The sequence below is a fragment of the Impatiens glandulifera genome, chromosome 2 (assembly GCF_907164915.1).
Source record: "Impatiens glandulifera chromosome 2, dImpGla2.1, whole genome shotgun sequence".
Taxonomy (NCBI): Eukaryota; Viridiplantae; Streptophyta; class Magnoliopsida; order Ericales; family Balsaminaceae; genus Impatiens; species Impatiens glandulifera.
Window position 1 is genome coordinate 21,845,633 of NC_061863.1, and position 19,257 is coordinate 21,864,889.

Sequence of the window (19,257 nt, forward strand, 5' to 3'; positions counted from 1 at the left end):
GACAACTCTAAGGGTAAGACTGTGGACAAGGGTAAGATTGTCCATGACAACCTAACCATAAATAACGTGTTACTTGTTGAAAACCTATACTATAATCTTCTTAGCATAAGTCAAATGTGTGATATAGTATATACTATCGAATTCCACAAACACGCATGTTTAGTTAAGAACCAACAGGGAAGTACTTTGTTGACAGGGCATAGGATATGAAACATTTATAAAGTAGACTGGAAAATTAAGTGTCCTAACTCTGTTTGCATGATTGCTAAAAATGATCAAAACTGACTATGGCATAAAAGACTAAATCATTTGAATTTTAAAACGATCAACTACATATGTACTAAAGAGATAGTTCAAGGCATTCTTAATACGAAGTTTTCAAAAGATAAGGTATGTTATGCTTGTCAAATGGGTAAACAAATTAAATCAACTTTTAAAAGTAAGGAAACATTCAATCCAGCAGATGTTTAGAACTCCTTCATATGGATCTTTTGGGATCGATTAGGATAACCAGCTTAAGAGGAATGAACTACACATTAGTAATTATTGATGATCACTCTAGATAGTCTTGGGTTATTTTCTTAGTTTCCAAAAATCAAGTAACCCCAAATCTGATTAAGATGTTTAAAAGAGTACAAAATGAAAATTATGTACGCGTTAACAAAATATGAAGTGATAGAGGCACCGAATTTACTAATATAATTTTAAATTCATATCTTGAGAAATCTGGTATTAGACACGGGTTATCTAGTGCAAGAACCCTCAACAAAATGGACTAGATGAGAGGAGAAACCGAGCCAAGATCCATGATAGCTGATTTGAGTGTTGCTCAAAAACTTTGGGAAGAGGCTATCAATACCGCATGCTATACTCAAAACCGGTCCATGATAAATAAACGTCTTAATAAAACGTCTTTTGAAATTTACCATGACAAGGTTCCTAATATCCGGTATTTTAGGATATTTGGATGTAAGGGTTACATCCACAACAATGGCAAAAACTACTTGACCGTTTTTGATGCTAAATCGGATGTTGGTATCATGTTAGGATATTCTGAAGTTAGTAAAACATATAGAGTTTATAATAATAGGACCCTTACTGTTGAAGAATCATCTCACATTATATTTGATGAATCTTTTGAAAGTAACAATTCCTCAACCATTAAATTATCTAATAGATTGTAAAATATAAATATTCAATCTGATAGTGAAGATGAAGTTCTAGTCTATCGAAGATTTGTTGAACTCTTACACACACGTCGGTTGATAATAACCCTGTTAGAGGTTAATATCGGTCTCTATACTTCGCAAGTTGTCATAAACTCTTGAACCGAGTTCAAGCGCGGAAGTGTTTGTTTTAACTTGAAGCAACTCGTAATCGGTTTAGGAAGCAACAAAGGAAAGAGAGCACAACATAAGATTTATGGATGTTCGGAGATAAAACTCCTACGTCACCCCTTCTTCTCAAACCTTTTAGAAGGATATTCACTAGAATATTCAATCGGTTTACAATGCACACAGGTTTAGTCGAACAACGAAGGCTTAATGACTGCTCGTTTTCGACCCTTTAATAGCTCGTTTTGTTGAACAGAAACAGATTCTGTCAACTTACAATACTCACTACTCTGTTGGGTCAAATTATTTTGACTAAGGGTAAAAGTATTATAACTAGTGTAATTTTGATGATGTGTTGGTATAAAACTTAAACTAAGCCGTCTAATTGTTTTTGGCGCAGGTGTATCAAAAACATGTTATATTAGACTAAGTCTGAATGAGGTTCATTAGACTGATTGGCTATTAGAAACGTAGTTAGACGTGCAATCTAACAGATACGTAGTTAGACGTGCAGTCTAACGGATACGTAGTTAGACGTGCAGTCTAACAGATACGTAGTTAGACGTGCAGTCTAACAGACAGGAAAAAGAGCTCGACCTCTGATATTGGCTTCTACCAGATCTTTCCTCTTGAGAGCTTCATAGAGCTTAGAGGTTTTAACCCACTTCAGGACTTGTTTCTCCACATTGACTCGCTTCAACCATTTTTCGCTGACACCTTTTCCTTTAATAACTTGATCATACCTATTGGCCATTATGTTCATAACCCAAGTATCGAAGATGTTAATTTTTGTAACTGCTTTCGCATTGGCTTGATCCATCATTAGATTGACAATGCATGTTGCTTCAGAGACTTCCTCATCAGATTCGTTTGTTATAGCCTTGCCCTTTCCAATAACCTCAACAGGTTTAGGAATTGGCCTTGGTTCACCGATAGATATGCCAGAAGCTCTCTTAGAGGCTCTCATGATTTTGTGAGGTGTTAAGGTCTTGGAAAAATACTCTGTTAAGATGTTAGACTGGATTCCTTTTCCCGTGACAACAAACTTTTCTTGAACACTCTTAGATACATGTGGCTCGACATTCGAAAGAATGGGAGCCTATTCAGACATTACTACAACAACAGGGGTAAGAACAACACCCTGCTCTGTTTCGGCAGTAGCAATAACTTTAGCAGCTATAGGTTCATTTGAGCGGACAAGAGACTAAATCTTGTCAATACTTTCAATATTTGGACCAACTGGCTCAACAGTTGGCCCGACAGCTTGTTTCAACACAGGAACAAAAGTAGATACAACTTGTGCCAACATAGGAACATTAAAAGTAGGCACTTCGGCTAGAGAAGGAGGATGAGTTACCTTTGAGGAAACTTTGGAGGATTTAGACGCCCTAGGCGCCTTAAACTTATCATCCTTTAAAACGAAAGACTTTGCCGGCTTCGAAGAGTCGCATGTCTTAACCGTCACTTTACATAATGGTAGGACCCATTCATTAATGTTAGAAGTCTTTTCCAATAGATACTCATCATTAAATTAAGGGTATATCAGTCATCCTATTTTAACTTGAAAGACACGTGTTTTCATGTTATTTGAAAGTGACTATTTTAATATTTGAGCGGGAGAGTTAGATGACACCGCATAGAGGACAACTATCCTTGATCAGTTTTTGAAAAAGAAGCGTCTAATATCATACATAGTTAGACATTTTTCTTACTTCTATAATCCATATGATCTAAGCGTCTATTAGACGCATGAGTCTATTAGACACAAGCGTCTAATCATGTGTCTTATAGATGTCTAAACTTCTATTAAACATCAACGTCTAATTATGCACGAACAACACGTATTAGACGTGTGTTTGGTTAGACATGAGCGTCCAATTGCTCTTGTCTTATAAACGTCTAAACGTCTATTAGACTTCAACGTCTAACTGCACAAGTTTTTAACCAAGACAATTTAACTTAGAAGCATAGAATGTGTAAGTAAGAATACGTCTAAGTCTTTGCTTTTTCTTTTAGACGACCTCGTCTAATAGACCGATTAAAGCTTTAGTCTGTGTGCATCTTTATTTACACAATAATTTCCCTCTCAATTTATGCATGTACAAAAAGAATAAATAAATATTTTGAGGTCCTTAAGACCAAAAATATTTTAAGACAAAAAACACTTAATCCTTAGGAGTGGCAAGTGCCACTGTTGATCTTCTAGAGCATGTACTTAGAAGAGTATGCTCCAAGATTCCTTCCTGTACCTTCTTTGTATCACCTACACAAGAAAATATTTACAAACTTTGGTACCAACATTCACTTGGGTCCTCGATCAATCAGTCCCTTAGGAATCCATATTTGAGTTATTTTTATGGATTTTCAATTTTGTGTTGTAATTAATGCGTATGAGCTAGACTTAGCAGACGTCTTCATGCTAACCACTGATCCCTTAGATTTAGAGGATATTTTCTTTTAAAACTCCTTGACTTCTTGTTAGGTTTTAGATATCCAGACTTGCTAACTGTATCTAACTTAATTTTAAGCCAACTAACAGTCGGCAGAACATAAGTTATTTCATCCTTCAAAGTTAACTCCTCATGGATTGGATCAGTTTCAGTGTCAGTTAGACTCCCTTTGACAAAACTTATTAGATTAAGCTTGTCAGTTCCTGAGTTTAACTTTTTACAGGACTAGTTTGGGTCATTGCTATCAAATCCTAAACCGGATTTGGATCCAGCAGGTTTCAACAGACTGATCTGATATTTGACAGCTTCTCTAGACCTTGTCCAAGCACTAACAATATAGTTTAATCGTTTGTTATTAGAAGAGAGAGTTTGTATCTGTTCTTTGAGCATCTCATTCTTAGATGAGATCTCAACCTTGCCATTTTCAAGAGTGTTTGATTCTCGAGTTTGAGATAAAATAGGTTGAGACACTTTAGAGGAAGATTTTATTTCATTCTGGGATTCTGATAGCTTTCTGTACTCTATGACCATGTCATTTAGTGTAGCTACTAGTTCTTCCCTTGAAAATTTTCCAGAGGAGAAGTCAAATACCTCAGATTCCTAAGTTGCTTCTTCTTCTCTTGCCATTAAGTAAGCAACCTCGTCATCATCACTATCGCTGGATGATGAAACAGAATCACTATAGTTCCGTTTGTTCTTCCCGCCGCCTGCCAGGAGAGCTATCAACTCCTTTTTTTCGGCTTCCGACATTCCGATTGGTAATGACCTAAAATACCATAGTTAAAACATTTAACATTAGCTTTAGATTTCTTATTGTCATTGGTATTTGAGGAGCTTGAGTTATAATTGCTCTTCTTCATCAATTTGCCAAACTTCTTCACGAAGAGAGACATAACATCGTTGCTGAGCTACTGGGCAACTGTCTTCACATTAGGGGCAACTGGTGGCTCTTCTGCAGTCACCAAGGCTTTGGTAATGATGGTGGATGAGGGTTGATCTTCTTCAATCCTTGAGTTCAACTCCAACTCATAGGCCTTAAGATCAGCAAAAAGATCGAAGATCCCAATCTTGTTGAGGTCTTTGGATTCCCTCATTGCCATCGTCTTTATGTCCCACTCCCTTGGTAAAGCTCGCATGACCTTGATAGCAATCTCCCTGTTGTTGTAGGTCTTGTCAATTCATATGTGCCATTTTTCAGCAATGACTTCATCTCTTCATCAATGGAAGCTAGCCATTCTTCTTTATGAGCATCCTCGAGAGTCTCATTATAGCATATAGGTTCCCCACACTCAATTAGAAGGACATACTCTGTAGTTGGTACTTAGAACTTTATATTTTCTCCTTAGTAGACCTCTTAATTACCTTTGTTTGTTTATTATGTTGATTTTTATATTATTGTTGAACTTCAAAATCAGCCTCATTATTATCACCAAGATCACCTTATGTATCATTTCAATGGCCTACAGGTTGACCCTGAGGAACATCATCATCACTATCTAAGTCTGGAGCTACATGTGACCTTGTCTCCTCAACATCATGAGACAACTCAAGACCAAGAAGATCACGCACGTGCAAATCAAGCTTATCACCTTCTTCAAAATTCTCAATAGTCTGATCTTCAATGAATACTACATCTCGATTTCTCAAAACCTTCTTATCAACTTTGTCATAACACTTGTATCCCCACTTTTCATCACCATAACCAAAAATATGCATGGCTTGGTTTTTGCATCTAGCTGAACTCTCATCTTTTGGAACATGCACAAAGGCTCTACAACCAAAAATACATAAATAGTCATAATTGACATTTTTACCTAACCAGACGTTTTCTGCACACTTATTACTCAATGGATTGTAGGGTGAACGGCTGATCACATACACTGTAGTGTTCATGGCTTCAGCCCAGAAATTCTTAACCAACCTGGAATGAGATAACATACTCCTCATTTGTTCCAATATTGTTCTGTTCATCCTCTCTACCACTCCATTTTATTGTAGAGTGTTGGGCATAGTCTGTTCATGTCGAATACCCTACTCTTTACAATAATCATCAAATGAGTTTATGTACTCTCCCTAATTATCTGACCGCACCCTCATCAGTTCATGTCCGTCTTTCTTTCAACCAGCTTGTGAAAGACCTCGAACCTTGATGCAACCTCATTCTTAGAATTTATAGCATATGCCCAAACCTTCTTAGATGCATCGTCTATGAAGGTTACAAAATAAGAAGCACCACCTATGGATTTAATTTTCATAGGACCACAGACGTCTGTATAAACTAGCTCAAGGATATTCTTTTTCAATTTCACATTCGACTTACTGCAGGAGACTATGTTCTGCTTACCTTTCAAGAAATGCTCACAACTTTCAAGATGAGCATCTTTGAGATTCGGCAACTCATTTCTCTTGATCAAAACATTCATCATTTTTTCATTAATGTGACCTAGTCTCTTGTGCCACAACTCATAGGATGACTCCATCATGACAGAATACATTACATCATAGACAATTTTTAAATTTGTCTTGTATAAGGAACAATATTTCTAACATTGTGCAACAACCAAGGAACCCTTGCTTAGCTTCCATGCTTGGTAGCCTCCATCATCGAGCTTACCTACGGAAAATCAAATTCATTCTCAAATCAAGAACATGTCTTACATCTCTTAAAGTCAGAAAACAACCCATGTTTGTCTCGATTCTAACATCGCCAAGACCAACTATCTTGGAAACACCACTATTACCCATGCGAACCTCATCATGATCACCATCTTTGTAGGACTGGAAGTAACCTTTGTATGTAGTAATATGGAATGAGGCACATGTGTCAACAATCAATGTTGTTTCATTTGAAGACGTGCTAAGACAGGCTTCTTGACATTTAGAAGCATATGTCATATCACCATCCGAAGCATAAGAAGATGTATCTACACTCTCTTCTTTTTTTTCTTTGGGCTTCACCAAACCTTTTGCTTCATCATTTTTAAATTTCCAGTACTCGTTTCTCTAATGACCCATTTTTCCATAGTAATGGCAATCACCATCCTTCTTCGGAGCTCTAGACTTGCTTCTAGTTTGCCTTTACTAAAACCACTTCTATTATCCTTTGATCTTCCTCTATCAGTCACCAACAAATCAGACTTAAAGGGTTTATCCCCCTTTAGATTCTCTTCATCAAGTAAGGAACTATTGACAAATTCCATGTTGACTTTATCATTTGGTGACGAGTTACTGAGAGTGATAATAAGTGTCTTCCAACTTGTAGATAAAGAGTCAAAGACTAAAAGTGCTTGCACTTCATCATCAAAGTTTATTCTCATAATACTTAGTTAATTCAAAATATTTTGAAATTCATTCAAGTGCTCAGCAATTGATTTATTATCAATTTACTTATGGTTCACTAGTCGTCATACCAGTGTTGCTTTATTCCCTACTGACCTCCCGACGTAGAGAGCTTCAAGTTTTCTCCACACACCATACGCCGTAGTCTAATTCTCAACATGGTGCATACCATTTACACCAACTCGTGAACGAATAAAGCTACACGTCTTTCTATTTGTCTTTTTCCAATCAGCCTCTTTTGTACTCTTAGGTCTAACACTCTCATTTTCAATTACTTCATGCAAATCATATAAAATTAATAGATCCTTAATCATTAGCTTCCATTGCTTAGTTTGTACCATTTAGACTCACCATATTAGGTCTAGATTTCTCCATTATTATAGTCTTAACAACTGATGAAAACTCCATCAAAGAAACCAATTGATCTCCTTTTTGAATTTTGCCGGGTAACCAACAGAGCACTCTACTCCAATGTTAAAACACATAACCAATTAGGGGTGAGCATTGGGTGGTTTAATCCGAAATCCAATCCAATCCGAATCCTAAATACTAATTCGGATTAGATATTTTGGATTGGATTGAGATCGGATCGGATTGAGTTCGGATTGAATTAAATCGGATTGGATTAGGATTATCCAAATTATCCAAACTATCTAAATAAAAATATATTTTTTAATTATTTTTCTTTAAATTAAATTTTATCTCAATATAATACATATTTTACTTATCATCACTTGACAACGATATTTTTTTTTTTTTATTTTTTTATAATTTTTTTTTTCAGATTCAAATTTAATAATAATAAAAAATTTGAATTTTAAAAAAAAAAGTTAAAAAAGAAATTAAAAATAATAATAAAAAAAAATTGTTGACTAATTTTAAACTGATATATATAAATATTTTTTAGTTTGAATTATTCAAACCATTTTCAATCCAATCCGTATTCGATCCGTATTAATTAGTAAAATGGTTTGGATTATAGATTGGATAAACTTAATTTGGATTTAATACGGATCGGAAAAAACGGATTGGTCTTACCCATTTGCTCACCCCTATAACCAATCAATACTACTTTTATACCACTGTTGGGTTTTGCATCAGCAAAACCATAGATCTTCTTATAAATTGAACTCTGCTCTCAAATGAAAGAAGTATTTATTCTAGGAATGGTTGAGATACTCTATAATCAAAATCTCTTTCAACCTCTCTCTAGATCAGTCAAACAACAAGAATGAATAAAAAACCCTAGATTTGTTCACTCTCTCTCAGCTTTATTGTGTCTTAAGAGAAAAATACTAAAAAATGTATTTATACCATAATCCGTTTTTATAATAGAAAATTTTGACCCGTTTAATTACCCGAAAGTTAAAAACCCAATCATAATGGCAATGAACACCTCAACAATATTTACATTATTAATAAAGTTAAATATTATATATTTTTGGAATTAAATGATTTATTGTAAAAGGTCATAAAGTATTTTTAAAGCATGAAATTACATCTTTCCAGTTTTAAATATAATTAAATAGTTTAAAATGACATCCTAATATTGGAATGAGTTTTTTTTTAATATTTCTTTTTGGCACCTATCATTTGTACTTCTATTCTAAATGAGTATTCGATTTGAAAAAATAAAATATTTTTACTGAAAGATTGGTTGGATATGAACATAGTCAACCCAAAAAAATATGACTTTCCCACGAGACAAATAAGTTTAATTAAACTATGTGAACTATGATTCTTATAAAATTAAGGTAAACAAAATATACCATATATATAACTTCACTGTAAACTTAATTTTTTTTATAAGGATTAATTCTTATTAAATTTAAATAAAAGTTACGTATAAAAAAATTAATTAATAAATAATACAAGTTAACATCTAAAATATCAAAATGACATCTACAAAATCAAAATCAATAATTGATAATCTAAATATCACATTACATAAATAATTTACAAAAATAAAACTATTAAGTCTTGGATAAGAATCTACAACGCACTAGAACACCCTTGTTGACGAGCCTAACGCCCCTGTTGACGAGCCTTTACTCCGACAACATCTAGGCAGAGATGGAATTCAACAATAAAGAACAACCATCAATCCCTATTCCTTTTTATTAGTTATTGGGCAGATTCCTTGAATAATGGGAAAGAAGACATTAATTGGACCTGACTAGGATGAATATCTTGTATCCGAAATCTAGCAGTTCGCGTTGTCAACCCCTGGCCTAAATAACTCATTTTTCTCCCATGAATTATTTGTGTCAATGGATTAGTTCGATCTAAAACTTGAGATAATGGGTGTAAGCCAAAAAAAGATTTGAAGAGCCTATTGATAATTTGGGTCCTATAAATACCCAATTTAGGTTTGACTCACATCTCGAACTCATTTTAGTTCATAAACGATGATGGTTGAAATAGAGCAAGCCGAACGAACTAATGAAACAGTGTCGAAAAAATTTCTACCAAAGATTTTGAACGACTGTTAAAATTATCCTTACCCGATGGTTGGTATGCAACGGCAAAAAATGTCATGTCAAGTGAAAATTGAACATTTATATATATGACCGAAATAGTAAAAAAATTTATACAAATCATGAGATGATACATGTAAGAGGTCATTTATATGAAATATCAAATCGAATAACTTTTTATTGAAAAAATAAAAAATAACTCCAGATCCGATTATTTCATCTCCTTTGCTGCTAAAAAGATACGGACACGGACTCGAGAATGGATTACCAACACAATCGGAGGGTGAGTAGCAAACGGCCCACCAACAATTGAGAGTATATTATTCGGACTATAAAAATTCGAGACAAAAATACAGAGATCCAACTAAATAGAATATTAGACCGAACAAAACAAAATATTAACTCAAATATGAGTGATAAAAAAATAATATACCCTCTTATGCTAAAAAAAAAAAAAAAACTGGACCGAGGAAAAAATAATTTTCTGACTTCTCTAGTTATTTTTTTTTTTTTTAATAAAGAATGAGAATATAAAAAGTAGTATAATTCATTAACCTAAACTTATTTTATAAAACAATTTATGGTGTTAAAAAAAATTAAAACAAAAATATAATATATAACTTCACTGTAATATCATATTGTATATTCTTTTTTATTTTAAAGGATATCCCAAAAATATATATTTGTTACTCAATTGTTTTGTATTCTGGTATTTTAAACATAACATTTCAATTGAAATTTTACAATTTAAAACATCACTAGTGTTCTATTAATTAAATACTTTGCAATCAATAAAAAAAAACCAAAACTTATAATTTTGACAGATTTTTTTTGTGATAAATAAGCATAGATAGTCTGGTGTATAATTCTTAGGAAATTAAATAATTTAAACATTTTTCATTTACAAATTCAGTTCCATTATTTAATCCAATAATCTTTAAGAGTAATATCATATACATTCTAAATAGGTATATAAAATTCTAAAGTTTACCATATACATAAATTTTGTTGGAAACTAAAATATCCAAGTAAAAAATTATCAACAGTAAGTAGTCAATATGATCAATTCAAAATAAACTTCTTGAAGTGAACATGTATTAATTAAAAAATCTTCTTAATTTTATAAACATTTTTTGAAAATGGTTACTTTGCATTTTAATAAGTGGACATATAAAACTATGGTTTTTCTTATTAATAAGCTCTGAAAATAAGATTTTATTGCACAATCTGCAGGGTTTCCAAGACTCTTGTAAATTTAAGAGAAATTATTAACATAATTCAATCTAAAAACTTCTCAGAAATATAGATTTTCAATCATTTTCTCAATATTCTTTTCACCTCTTTTTAATGTACTGAAAAAAAACAATTTGAAATACACTTCATTCCTCTTTTCTTTTTCTTTTTTTTTTCTTTTTTTTTTTTTTAGTTTTGAAACTGCTATCAAACAATATTTAAAAGAAAGAAAAACAATACATGTTTTAGTTCAATGTTATCAAAATAAATCTTCTACTTGTTCAATCTGCCAAATACATAACTTTTAGGTATATCTAATTTCCTAATATCAGTGTATATTTCTCCAGAAGCTATTAACCATTTATCTGACATGTTTACATATTCTAAGTGCAGATCCTAAACTCTTCCTCCTTCCAGAAACTTCTGGTTACCATTTATTTTAAAGCAACCCTTCTTAATATGTTATTTTCTTGCACAATGAAAATAATAAGCATTTTTATTCTTATTCAAGTGACTGATTTACATAACTGACTCTTAGTAGAGTATTTTCTGTTTGTGACTTCTTTTTCGTATTTTTCAACATTGTAAACGATTTATAAATTTGTACCTCGCATCGAGACCCATTAGGAACTCTTAACAACTTAAATTCTTCATCTTCTTAAAACAAATATTTCAAGATGACAACCATCACAATTTAAACTAAGACGCCCCAAAGAAGTCTAACCTTAAAAGTAATCTTTGCTGCACAAATTGCAGGTCATACATTCTCAGTCCATGTCAGTAAAACCTATTTTGATCTTAGCTTGCAGTGCTAATGTTTAACCTTAATATTAAGATCATAATGATCCACTAAATGAATGATTATTTTACTTCCTTCTGAACATGATTAGTAAAAACGGAATTGAAACTGTAAGCATGAATATGAAAATCTGGAACCATATGTATCAGCACAACAATGAACTGAGAAGTAAACAAAATGAGAAAAAGAAAAAAACTGATAAAATTTATGCCACAAAAATCTATCAACCAGACTTTCATTAAAAATCATTAACCAATAACAAATTTATGTATTACAACTATTAACAAATAACAAATTATTATCTAATTTGTTTAATCAATTACAAAGTACTGATAAAATATTTTCAGATTCAAGATCTATTTCTTCAGAGTAAGATTGATCCACAAACTCAATTTGCCCATAAAAAATTAAAATTTTAATCACAGAAATTTTTTAATATCAGGCATCACAAGTCAAAACATCACATCAACTATTTTTACAAACATAAGAACCAATATAGAATAGATACTACATTTCAGAATTACCTGCAATAACAACATTAAATAGAAATCCAACAATGAACTGAACACACCACTATTTAAAATGAAGATTGAACTCGTGAAGAATTTCTCACAAAATAACATTTTGGTATTGGTCGCAACAACATGAAATTAGATAACATAAAATCAAAATGCGTAATAGAATTTGTATCTAACTCAACTCTCTTAAGAAGCATGAACTTCTTCAGCAGCAGCAGCTTCAAACGTCTGACCAGCAACAAGTTCTGGAACATCATCATCATCTTCACCATCGTCTTTAACTGCCCCTGCTCCAGGTACCTGTTTCTTGAACTGCTCTGCCAATTTCCTCAAATTGTCTAGGTTATCAGGCCCTGAAACAATTCATAACAAATGTTATTAAGAAATATGATTCATATATGAAGAAGACAGCAAGAACATATCACATACCCAATTGGTTTAAAATTCCAGGAAGAATATCTTGTAAATCTGCAATTGAAATAGAGAAAAATTAATTATGATATTTGCTACAAAAACCCAACATTTATGTTAATAGAGAAAAGACAACATACTCTTTGTTTGAGGAGAACCACTCACGACCCAAGTGTTGGCAGCAATCGAAGCTTGAACTGAAATTATAACAATTATGAGTTATTTGTGAAGAACTAATTATAGTAGAAAACATGGCAATCTAAGATGTCTATAGTTAAACCCCTCAAACTCAAAATTTCCACCAATTTGCAGTTACAGTTTATTTGCTTGTCTCAACTTCAAGAACCATAATATATGAAATAAATAATCTAACAGAAAGAAGTCAATTCAATAAACCATTGGCAATAATTACAAAATCCAACATAAATATACAGCAGGCTTTACCTTTGGGGTTTAAGAACTGGATAACTGTATCATCCTTGAATATATTCACTTCTTCAATGGCAGGAATGGCATTCACCCCTATTCTCTTCAAGGTGCTCTGAAGCCTTTTGTCATCTGTTGAAGTAGTCTTATGAACAGCCTTCTTCTTCCTGTTTTCAGTCAAGCCATTAATTCATTGTAAACACAAAACAAAACATTCACAAATGAAAGAAAGGAGATTATAAATCTTAGAAAACACTTTATGAACATAATTAACTCATAGCAAACCTTCTCATACTACCCTTGCCACCGGTACGGACAGCACCGGCCATTTTCATAAGCTTTTCTACGTTCATCTGTCAGAGATGGTTGCAAAGAATAGTTAATACCCGAATTACAACAATTACCATGACTCTAAACCATAAAGCTTGCAAATTTATGTTCGTCGACCTCCTATTGAGAATACCATAATCATAAAAATCGGCAGGACTAAGACTAGTCGATTTAAAACCATTTCATTATAGCTGCAAAACTTAAACTAGCTAATACAGTCAGTTCAGCTGAAAAAAATGAAGAGAAAAGAACTTCCTTGAGAACCCTTTAAGACGTGAATGTAATCAGATAGATAAATCAAAGTGAAACGGTTGGAAGAGATAGAAGAAGTTGAAAAAACCCTTAATTTCCCATCCAAGTCTGAAGAAACTCAGATCAGACAAAGGCGATTGGACTGATAAAAAGTTGAACAATTATAGGCAAACAGCAGATTAGAATAGACAAACAATCAATTAACTAAGGAACCACTTCGGAGGGATTCAGGATTTTACCTCTGCCGAAATCCCGAGAAAGGAGAGAGAGAGTTTAGACAAAGGTGGATAAGAAGAACAGATGTGAGAGGTGTGTCTATATCATGAAAACGGAACCCTAATTACATTCCACCTGCTAATGTCCGTGCGGCACAATTTGGACTTTTATTTTTTTTTTCTAATTTCTTAGCAAATTTTTTAAATAAAAAATAATTATATTCATATTAGTTTTATAAAAAAACAAATTATATTAATTATATTTCTTAAGATTTATTATGTATAAAAAATATTATGATTTTTTTTTTAATAATAAACAAAGACAAAATCCGCTTTGTGAGGCAATGATGAGTTATGTAATTGTTAATTAATTTTATTTTAATTATATTTACAGTGTAATAATATTTAAATTATTTATGACAAAAATATGTTAAAACTTACTTATTTTTTATAAAAAAAAATATTATATTCTTATTTTCATAATTTAATGAATAAATAAAATGACTTTTAAATTTTAAAAAACAAATGAAAGACACAAATTACAATATTTGAAAAAAAAATTACACAAATTTAAATTATTTTCAAAAAATAATTTATATATTAAGTGTTTATAAATTAAAATTATTTAAAACTAATATAAAATAATTCAACAGATAATTTTATATTTATATTATATATTATATTTTAATATCATTTATTTAAATAACTCATTTTTAATAATTAAAATTGAAAAAAAATTATTTAAAAATAAATCTAAACAAAAATAAAAGAAAAAAAAATTGAAAATAATAAAATATGAATCTTAGAAAAAATAATTATTAATTATATTTATATAAATTCAATGAATCAATATATATTTGTATAAGAATATAGATAAATTTGGGACCGGGCTATGGGCTATGACAAACTCACTCTCTTGGGTAGTTCAATTTTGTAAAAGAAATTATAAAAAATTATTTTTCTCTCTCTTTATATAATTCTATCTTTGCACTAGTCTAAATTTAGGGTCGACCAAACAAAGCCCATACATATTCAACTCTTGGGCACCACAATTTAGGACCGCTCATGGGCTTGGTTACTGTAAATTCACCCCTCGACATCCCAATTTTTGTTAAAAAAAGTACACTGATTTTTTTTCTCTCATTTTACTCAGTTGCTTATAAGTTCTACACAACTTATTTTAATTTTATTGGTTTTTTACTGATTTCTCAATGGATTCTCAAATTTATTAATGTATTTTTCTAATCTTCTTCAAATTCAAAATATATTCTCTAATATTTTATTATAGATATATGATTTTGATTTTTTGAATTAGGTATTTATATATGTTAAAAATTAATATGTTAGTAAACTATAATTATTATATATGTTATTGTTAATACTTAATGTTAGTATAATAGTAAGTTAGATTCTTAGTTATTTAATATCAATTCAAAGAAATTAGGAATTTAATGTTGAAATGCTTAAGCTCCCTTACATTAATTCATCATTGTTTTAATGGCTATGGCGTATAAGTAGTTTGAAAGATCTTCTTTTTCCATAATTATCTCAATTATTTTGGAGAAAATACCTAGTCTTACATTAATAAAGTTGCAACTTTATTTGGTTTTACAAAAATCAATTATGTTATCATGTTAGGTTAGTAAATTTAGTAAATAATATGTTAGTTCATATTTATATTAAATTTTGAGTTTAGAAATTAGGATTTAGGAATTATGTAACTATAAATATTGTCATAACATCCTATAAATTGCTTTATTGTTGTCACTAACAAATTGACTATCATACTTTATATCTGCACTTGGGCTAATAAATTTAGTAATTAATATGATAATCTATATATATATATAATGATGCTTAATTTTTAAAGTGTCCGGATTGCCGGGTCGAGAGCTGTGGTTAATGTATGTTTCGAACTTGCAACCTAACAAAACAAGTACAACTCTTTAACCAACTAGGCTACAAAGACTTTATATTTTAAATTCAACACCAAATTTGATAAACGCGAGACGTTTTAATATTAATATAAGTTCAACTTTTTAACTAACTAATATATAATGATGTTGAGTAAATGGATACTTGGGTCGGATTATGGGTTGACTCACCCATAAACTTAAAACGGTTAAAAAATGTCAAAAAATGTTATCCGTAATTTTTTTTCACGATTTTTATATTATTACTCGTGAAAATGCACGGGCTAAGTAGTTTGAAAGATCTTCTTTTTCCATAATTATCTCAATTATTTTGGAGAAAATAAATTTGAGATAAATATTGTAACTATTGACTATCATACTTTATTTCTGCACTTGGGCTAATAAATTTAGTAATTAATATGATAATTTATATTTATATTATATTTGAGTTTAAAAATTATGATTTAAAATTATGTTATATATAAATAATGTCACAACATATTTGCTAAATTGTTATGCAACAAAACTCAATTGTTTTAATTAATATAGGTCTTTTATGAGTTATATTAAAAATTAAAATCAAAACAGAGTGAAGTTTCGTTCATTTTAAAAACAAATTTTCGGATCTTATAATGGAAAAATCAATCGACAAAATGATGCAATGACAAAGTTACTAGAGGGCTCAATTTCTAAAATATATAATGCAAAAAAATCAAAATTTTATCCTTTTAAGTTCAAGTCTTAGAGATGAAAAAATAAGTGATAGAAAAAATGATACCATTAGAGATGAAAAAATACGCGATAGAGAAAATGATACCATTAGAGATGAATGTGGTAATGAAAAATATGATACTCTTAAATATAAGATTTTAAAACAATCTAATGATAATCTTAAAGATCAAGGTGTTAACGAAGAAAATGAGTATCAAGATATTAACGAAGAAAATGAGAAAAAAGAAGAAAGATATTTATGAGAAAATGAAGACTAAGAGAAATGTGTTAAAAGAAGATTATGAAGATGGATATGTTATTAGAGATGTGAGCTACAATCCGAGTTGTGGGGAAGTATTAACGATAAAATAAGGATAATGTTATTTGTTCAAGGTCCAATTAAAATCATAAAAGAAAATGATGCATCCAAAAGAAAGTGTTCAAGGGAGAAACTTTCCGTCTTCTCTTTATGTTCATCATCTTTCAAATGAAGAAAATCAAGAAAAGAAGTGGTTTGTGTACTCAAATGAGTTGAATAAGGTATGCTATTTATGTTGCAAGTTATTTAAGTATAAACCGTTGATAACTAATTTCGCAAAAGATGTAATTATTGATTGACATAGCATTCCTCTAAAACTTAGATTGCATGAAATGAATCTAAAATACACTCATTTAAGATAGATCTTTCATAATATGTTGATATTCATATCTAATCAAAATAGAAGTTGATTCCTCAACAATATCTACAATAACTCATGGTCAAGAATTAATCCCTTTAGGATAACTACAAAAGAAAGATTAACAACCATAGATGAATGCTCGGAAAATTTCGACAAATGCTACTATAAAAGAAAACGTCGACAGCAGGGTTCGAACCTGCGCGGGCGAAGCCCAACAGATTTCAAGTCTGTCTCCTTAACCACTCGGACATATCGACACTGTTGTTAGTTTAGGTGAATCGAGGTAATTTGTCAGCCAAAACAACTTACTAGTCTCTTTGCTGCTTTGATTAAAGGCAAAAGTCAACCGTGATCAACAAGCAAACAACTTATATTTTTTTTTTGTCTTCTCTAAGATCTTCAAAATCAAAGGTACGAACCTCCATTAACATAACTCTACAATATATATTAATTTATATAATACTAATATAAAATACATTATATTTACCATAAATAATGAATACAAATTACCCTCATAAAAGGACTATAAATTGGACAGAAAAATATAATGTCCATATCTCAAACTCGAATCCACGTTTAAAAAATATAGTTTGTTGTATTCAAACTCGATTTGAGAGTAGCATTCTGTAAACAATAATATTTTACCTACCCAATTTATAAATGTTAAAATAATTATTTTGAATAAATTAATTCAAAATAATTTAATCAAGGCAAACAAAGATTAAATGATTATTTGGATTCAATATTATATTAATTAATTCCAATAATTAAAACAAAGGCAAGTAAATAAAATAATTAGAGATAAATGTTGTATTCATTTTATCCTAAATTAATTTTAAAGACTAAAATAAATTAAATAAATAATTTGAGATAAATGTTGTATCCATTTAAATTCTAAATTAATTATTTATAAAACCCTAAAAATATATTTAAAAAATAAATAAATAGACAAAATAAATATTCATCTATATTTAAGTATTTTGTAGGTTGAAAATAAAGCCAAAAGGAATGAAGAAAAATAAATTTCAATCAAGCTCCAAGGCTGAAAAAAGATCGTGATCTAGTACAACCGAAAATAAAAAAATCGATTGCAGCAGACAACACGACCATCAGATGAGCACACAGACTCCATCCAACGAACCACAGAAGACCGTGTCGCCCGCTACAACAAAAATTGAGCGCTTCCGCTTAACACCGAATTAATTAACGCGCGCCATAACATCGTTAGCCCAAATGCGGATGGAACACCCAAACGCTAACGGAGGAAGACGAAACACTCTGCCCAAGACGCTCATTCATGTTTTAGCTCAAAATGACGACGTTTCAATTCGAGCTTTTCTTCTTCTTCGCGACGAACATGATGAAAATCGGTCAAAAATTTTAATTTTTCAAAAGTGGAACTCGACCGATACTTAACCAAATTCGTTGATTAATCTTCATATATGGCTAAAATAGTGATAAATTCATACAAATCATGGGATATTTGTTTTGACTTTTTCCTTTAATCAAAGCAACAAAGAGATTGGTAATTTGTTTTGGATGACAAATGACACCGGTTCACCTAAATTAGCAATATTGTTGATATGTCCGAGTGATTAAGGAGACAAACTTAAAATATGTTAGACTTTGCTTGTGCAGGTTCAAACTCTGTTGTCCACGTTTTGTCGAAGTTTTTCGAGCATTCATTTATGGCTGTTAATCTTTCTTTGGTAGTTACATAAAGGGATTAATTCTTGATCAGGGGTCTTTTGATTTTTTTTATTTTGTTTGCGGATCTTAACAAAGTATGCGTATATGTTAGAGCATCAAATGACATAGGAGTGACAGTAGATATTATTGAGGAATCAACTTTTATATTGATTAGATGTGAATATCAACATATTCATATATATTGTCATAACCCAAAAGATACACTCACGGCTCTTCACATCCAACTTTGATCTTTCATAATTTGGAATGTGAGCAAAGCACTTGCATCCAAATACTCGTAGGTGATCATAAAAAACATGTTTATTTGTCCCTACCTTATTTGGAACTTCACTGTCCAAAGAAACTACATTACTCAAATTAATAACATTTATCACTGTGTGTAATTCTTCACCCCAAAATGTTGTGGGCAACATTGTTTCTAAAAGAAAACATCTAATCCTCTCAACAATTGTCATGTTC

At 31.0% G+C, this 19,257-nt stretch overlaps 1 protein-coding gene and 1 non-coding gene across 2 annotated transcripts; both read right to left on the bottom strand.

Moving 5' to 3' along the window:
* Window positions 1-12,189: 12,189 nt before the first annotated feature.
* On the bottom strand, window positions 12,190-13,924 carry LOC124925950 (nascent polypeptide-associated complex subunit beta-like). Its single transcript, XM_047466095.1, has 6 exons — window positions 13,809-13,924; window positions 13,273-13,340; window positions 13,006-13,154; window positions 12,702-12,758; window positions 12,580-12,618; window positions 12,190-12,503 (listed from the first exon to the last, which is right to left on the bottom strand). Exons 2-6 carry the CDS (start codon window positions 13,338-13,340, stop codon window positions 12,337-12,339), a joined length of 480 nt encoding a protein of 159 aa, XP_047322051.1. The 5' UTR covers window positions 13,809-13,924; the 3' UTR covers window positions 12,190-12,336.
* Window positions 13,925-17,263: 3,339 nt separating this feature from the next.
* Window positions 17,264-17,345, bottom strand: TRNAS-UGA. Its single transcript has one exon. It is a non-coding gene; the product is annotated as a tRNA-Ser (tRNA).
* Window positions 17,346-19,257: the final 1,912 nt, after the last annotated feature.

Excerpts from the sequence above, each read along its gene's own strand:
- LOC124925950 (XM_047466095.1), bottom strand. The coding sequence starts at position 13,340 with ATGAACGTAGAAAAGCTTATGAAAATGGCCGGTGCTGTCCGTACCGGT. Across the intron at positions 12,619-12,701 it reads TGGTTCTCCTCAAACAAAGA|ATTTACAAGATATTCTTCCT; the intron begins GTATGTTGTCTT and ends TTTCAATTGCAG. Across the intron at positions 12,504-12,579 it reads TGGAATTTTAAACCAATTGG|GGCCTGATAACCTAGACAAT; the intron begins GTATGTGATATG and ends GAATTGTTTCAG.